At 31.1% G+C, this 6,543-nt stretch overlaps 1 protein-coding gene across 2 annotated transcripts in view; it reads right to left on the bottom strand.

Moving 5' to 3' along the window:
• Positions 1 to 5,804: 5,804 nt before the first annotated feature.
• The window catches only part of Hcf (Host cell factor), a 49,222-nt gene continuing 48,483 nt past the window's right edge, over positions 5,805 to 6,543 (bottom strand). For both annotated transcript variants that reach the window (XM_014427533.3, XM_024360219.2), the window contains exon 20: positions 5,805 to 6,122. In XM_014427533.3, the coding sequence (XP_014283019.1) occupies positions 6,028 to 6,122 (95 nt within the window). In that variant the 3' untranslated portion in view covers positions 5,805 to 6,027. The remainder of the gene's footprint in view (positions 6,123 to 6,543) is intronic.

Raw genomic sequence — 6,543 nt, 5'->3', positions numbered from 1 at the left:
AGGGCTGGACCAGCAGAACGGATCTACAGAATGGATGCAGTGGACAAGGTGTAGCTCCATTAGTAAGGTAATAAACCTAGTACTGGGCTGCACCACCGTTAAAAATTTAATAAAAGAATAAAGAAAAAAACAAAAAAAACAATTGGTGATCTTAGGGAGCAGTCCCATGCACAATCCCCATAGCTCCCGCACCCCGTATGCCAGAAATGGGAAAGGAGGGGGATATATTAAAAATAAAAAAAAGGATAAGGAAATGCTGAAAGCCTACCGACCTATATGTGTAACGTCGTGGAGCACATGATCGTCAACAGCCACAGACCAATCCAAAGTGCTGCATGCCACCCACGGCAATTCAACTCGACCCATAGCAAGAGAACTACGGATGCGCTGCTGAGAGTTCGTGGGGACGTAGAAGGGAAAGCGGATGACCCGGTGGCTAACTACCCTCCGGGCGTACTACCCCTTCGTATCTTCAGGAATAGTACCCGATTGAACGAAGTTAACTTCCTGCAAGATCCGGCGGCTGGCTAGCCTCTGGGCTTGAATTTCTCCTACATACCTACAGCAATAGTAGCCTGTAGGACGAGACTACCATCCTTAGAGAACTTACGGCTGGAACACGCAAGTTTCATCCTGTCTAATCATATCATAATAAACTACCTAACCTAAATGAACACGCATTGTAGAGGCCTTCTGGTCAAAGTACATAACAGCTAATTGGAGTCAGATCTTGCACAACCACCTCGACACGTAGTATAAAACTATCTTAGGCCAAAGAAATGAACTTGGGGTCATAAGATTTCTCTTCAAGTTTGCTTCTAGTCTACTTCCTGTAAAATTAATGACAGACTACATAATTAGACTTCATTTATTAGTGTTTCTTTGAGACCAATTAGTTTCCATTTCACCTTCTCTATCCCTTGAAAATGTCATATTACTAAGACCTGACGAAATGAGACTATGTTTCTGTATTTTTCTGTTGATAAAGTTCCAGAATTTGGTTAATAATTTTACCTTTCATGGATTTACCCTTAACTTTTTGTTTCTTTATCAAACCCTTCAGTAAATTCTTATGATTGTATTGATACTAAAGAATATCATAGGCTATAATCGTTTTACAACAGGAACTGGAATTTTCCTTTTCTTTCGGGACTTTACAACTTCTACCCTTGGCATAATTTTGGTTTCTTGGCTGGTGTTTGCATCATATAGCATCTAGCATATTTCTTCGGAAAAAAAAAATATAATAGGAAAAATCATAACATTGGTTTACGGCAGTTAAAATTTAAAAAATAACAGAAAACAAGCTGAGCCAAAGTAGGTTTTACTTTTTACCAGAGCCTCTAATAATAATAAATGTTGCAATACAATCAGTAATACATCAATGAATAATGCAATATATTGTTTAATTGAGAAAGTAATACTTAAACCTTTAAAAAATATAAAATCTGAAAATCACATATGTCCAAATTAATTAAAACAGCAGGTGCTGCCACTAGTGAATGGGTTGGTATACCATATATGGTTACATATTAGGAGCTGCAATCTAGCTGAAATTACTTTAGGAATTGTAAAATGACGTGTTTAAGATATTTTAAATAAATTAATGTAATGGCCTCAAATTCATGTTTTATGGTAGAAAGACAAGATTAATTTCAATTTTTGTTTCCAGATTTCAAAATTAGCTGTCCTGCAGATGAAATAGAAGAAAGTGCAGAAGCACAAAAAGGTTGGAAACCACTGTCTTACTCACAAACAGAATTCCCCAAAAAATAGTGAAACCATAATTTCTCTTGTAAAAATATATAATCAATAATAAGGATACAAAACAAAACAAACTATACAATATAGAAGCCAAAAGTTTAGAAGTAACTGAAAGAACTACAACTACAAATAGAATATAGAACAATTTTAATGCAGTCTAAAATGAATCTTTGCTTTTATTGATGGACTAAAAACACACAGGTGACAGTTTTCAGTACTTGATGTCTGAAAAATAGAAATCAGAGATTATCAGTCTAGGAAGTCTGGTGAGTCAATTCTTTTAAAATTTTTTGAGGTTAATTACTTCCATCATTTGCAATAAATTATTATTTATTTATTCATTAACAATTGTACAACGTTTCGGGACCACTGTCCCATATTCATGCACTATAAAAACCTATAACAATAATAAAATCTATATAACACCAATCTTCTTCTTTATATATTTTATTTTATACAATAAAAATCACCTCATGATTTCATAAGGGAAATCATGTCCACCATTTGTGCATCTTTACTTCTCTCTGGCACAGCCATCATTCTGCATTTCTTACTATCTCTTTGGACCTTATCTCATGTCCAGTGTGCTGTTTCAGAAATCAGAGACCATGAAAGGACTGAACAAGAAAATGTTCTATCTTAATAATTATCTAAAGCATAACACTTTTTGTTACATTGTTAATAAATCATAGTAATTTATCACGCTAATAAGGTTAAAACTGATTGACTGCGATGATAAAATTCAACAAGTCATTTAAAACATAAAAAATCCAATGTCAAGTTTTTTTCCATACTACTATCAAGTTGTTGTCCCAAAGGGTCTACCTATCCTGGAGTCAACCCATAGTTCATAGAACAGAAAATAAAATATCCTACTACAACCATAATCAAACCTGGGCTCAAGACTTAGATATTGAATGTCTTAACCACTAAACCACCTCAACAACTAATAAATAATAAACACCATCTGTTGACATATTTGGAGTATAATAGCTGAGGTGTTGTAACTGCATACATTCAAGCCTTGCTGTTTAGTTCTAAAAGTCAGCTAGGAGCAAACCAATAACAGCTAACCAGTTAGTTTTAGTTTCCAATGCAAATACAGCTAATTTCGCTTTAGTTTTTAGTTGTTAGTTATAGCAAACTTTTGCCCAAATCAGTATAGTTAAAATTTTTAAAATATCAGAAATTCTACCATAAGATTCTTACTGGCATAAAAAATAGGTTTTATTTTCATTTTCAGCACCTTCAAAAAAATGTATAGGGACCCCAATATGTTAGGGTAACTGATAATAGGATTAAAGAATTAGTTTTCAACAGCTAAAGATTATTTTAATTAGTTTTAGTTGTCATGTATCTATAGCTAAAATAGTTATTAGTTGTCTCTTTTAACAAACAACTTGTAGTGGCACTACCTATCCAAGACCGGCCATGCTAGCATCGAGATTTCCACCGAGACGAGGAACTTCAAGCTCTGTCACCCAGGAACGCCATTCCTGTTTATCCTATACAATTATTTTATCAATTCACTAGTTAATATTTAATAATAATAATACAAATGTAAACAATATCAAAACTGTAAATACTTTAAAACAATAAAGAGAGATGGTAAAAGGGAATACATTGAACCACAAATAAAAGTGTACTCGAGGTGGTGCCTCTCAATGACCTTTTTAGATTTAACGGAATGATTACTCCATCGAAAAACGTTCAAGGTATTCTCTCAAGCCAGCATTTTCTGCTTATGTGAGTTTTCTTTCTTCTCCGTGGTTACCTCTCTCTCCAGAGAGTACCTGTTATCCCTTCGTACGCTCTGGTGTAGCTACCCTAAACTAGCCCTTCGCTAGCTAGCTACCCTTCGGGGTTATATACCTCCTTCGTCTCTGACGGAATAGTACCTGGCAGGATGAAGGCAGCTTCCTGCATGACTCTAGAGGCTAGCTACCCTTCAGGTCTACATACCTCCCTAATGTTTATAGGAATAGTACCTGGTAGGATGAGGTTACCAACCTCCAAGGTATAACAGGTATCACCCGTTAGTCTCATCCTATCTAGTCATCTTTCTTGTCAACTAACTTACCTTTATTAACTGAGCACGCATTGTCGAGGCCTTCTGGACAAGCAGAATAATTAAGAAAATAGCCCACCTCGATAAACTAATTTAATGGTAAGATTTAGCGGTAGCTAACAGTCAATAACTAAATTAGTTCCAATTTTTAAGGGGAACTAATTCTGACAACTATTTAGCTATTTAAATATGAAGAAGATGGTCAGGGTTAAAGTCGAAAAAGAACAAAATAGTTTTCAACTATTTATTGTCTTATTTTTACCGCAACCCTGACCATCTTCTTCATATATATCATACTGTCAACTATTTATAAATATTAGTTTGCACCTTAGTTAACTAAATATTAGCTAGCTAATGCCCAACTCTAAAACTAGATATTCTTTAAAAAAGGTTTTCACTTAACAGGCTAGCAATACAAACCACAGGAGCCTATCATAATAAAAATATTAACATTGACAAACATGGCTTATTTTTGTGGGTTATTTACAGTATTTACTATTAAATAACTAGACCAATTTTATGGTATAAAGGAGTTGATAGCTTTAAAATAACAAGGAAAGGCTTTTTAGAAATGTCTATATTCACATTATTTTATATCTCTTAAAAATGTTTTAATTTAAAAGTTATTAAAAATAGTTTTACAGGCTTCATTTGCTGACATTTTTTTTTTTAAATAAAAATATTTTATACGTACAGTAGATCACATTTTTAAAACATTTACAATTAAAAAAAATAATATATATATATTATTTATTTATGTATATACAAAAAACTTTCATAATAATAGATATAAACAAAATTACATTTTTAAAAATGTCAAGAACTAACAGCAAGTAAATGGTGACCACAAAAGAAAAGTCACAACATACAATAAGTTGGTTAATCTAAACATAACCCAACGGTAACAGCAAATTAAAAAAAAACAAACAGATAAACCTAAATATATGATAAGATATGTATGTCTATATACTTCGTAAATAGAATTGCACTTAGCAGTATATACAATTTAAATACAAAAATATGGGAATACTAATGTCTAATACAAAACCCATGATTTCTGGAGAAAAAAAAAAAATCTTATTACAATTATTTGATGTGATTTAAAAAAAATATTCTGACAACGATTTAAGAATAACACTTTCAATATGCAATTTCGTGAGTCATCTCACATAAAGAACAAAATCAAAACTTATGATTTTATCAAACAATTTTGGCTAATAAATGCTGAATTTAAAGTTTGTTAATTAAAAATAATTATTAAATTTAAAAACAACAAAATTTAGGATCTATCAAAGATCTTAATCAATTAATCAGATCAACCCACTTTTTCACAATGATCGACAAGTTAAGGTTATCTTAAAATGATGTGTAAAAAAAAAAGATGTAATTTCAACAATCATTCATACATGACAATAAAATTTTATAAATAAAAATAATTTCTAGAATAATAGTAATCATTTTGTTTTTATTATTTTACTCATTAAATTTTTTTTAATAATCATAAAATTAGATGCAACTTCCATAGGTATTTTAAAAGGAACAAGTCAAAAACTAAATAGAATTTGTTTTTCATAATTCACAATTATCACTCATCATAAATTTTTACAGAAATATAAAATGAAACATCAGATTAGACATCAACTTACATTGCTATTATCAAAGAGAATAGTCGAGAAACTAAACAGAATTTTTTTTTAATAATTTACAATATTTAGTTATTATTAATTTTTTGTTCATAATTATAAAATGAAATGTCAAATTAGATGATGCAATTTCCATTGCTATGGTCAAAGTAAATAGTTGAGAAGCTAAATATTAATATATTGTACACAAAAGAAGTATGCTAAAAATGATGAGAGGAGAAATGAATAAAATTATAAACAATTTTGGAAATAACTTTTTTTTTTTTCCAGAAAGAAGGATGTTTTCAGGTCCTCAAAATAAATAAAATATAAAAGAACACAAATATTAACAAAAGGTATAAACCCACCAACTTTAGATCGATCATAAAAATAATTAATTCAAATAACGAACATGCAAGAATACTTGCTTAAACCATGATATAAATAGGCAGCTATTCTAAAACAATCTAGCTGTGATAAATTTTAATCTTGAGATAATTGTACACTGGTACAAAATTTGTCCTTCACAATACATCATTCAACATTTTATACAGAATTACAGTATGATTCAAACTAGAAATCATTATCCAGTTTTAGTCTCTTTGCTGGAGAAGGAGGATTTGAAAGTATTGAAGAATTGTTCTTTCCTAATCCTCTTGGTGTGTAATCTATTAAAAAATAAGAAATATATGTAAAAACATAAAAATTAATAGACACTTATGTTATAATTATAGGGGGAGGGAAAGTGCATTAATAGCTTCTTAAGTTCAATATGATTAGATAACATCCCATCAGGGTGGAAAAAGTATTTTAAAAAATATTATAAAGGACCGAATATTTGAACATAAGTTGGTGGACAGGATTGGCATCAAAAGGAATTGGTTATAAAATGATTAATAGCTCACCACTGCACCATAGAGACCATGGTTTGCAGCAATGTGAGGTTGAGTGGCCCTCTCCAGACTATCTTTGGTGCTCTAAGAAAATAAATACCTGTATTGAAGACCATATGACCCACCTAAATAACTTTTATCTTTGTGGTCTGTTAATAACTTTTATCTGTTATAAATATAACAGGAATAATATATA

The sequence above is a fragment of the Halyomorpha halys genome, unplaced genomic scaffold (genome assembly GCF_000696795.3).
Source record: "Halyomorpha halys isolate HHAL.00 unplaced genomic scaffold, Hhal_1.1 Scaffold654.1, whole genome shotgun sequence".
Lineage (NCBI taxonomy): Eukaryota > Metazoa > Arthropoda > Insecta > Hemiptera > Pentatomidae > Halyomorpha > Halyomorpha halys.
The sequence above is the reverse complement of the archived record's forward strand: the minus strand, read 5'-3'. Positions and strand labels throughout refer to the sequence as shown.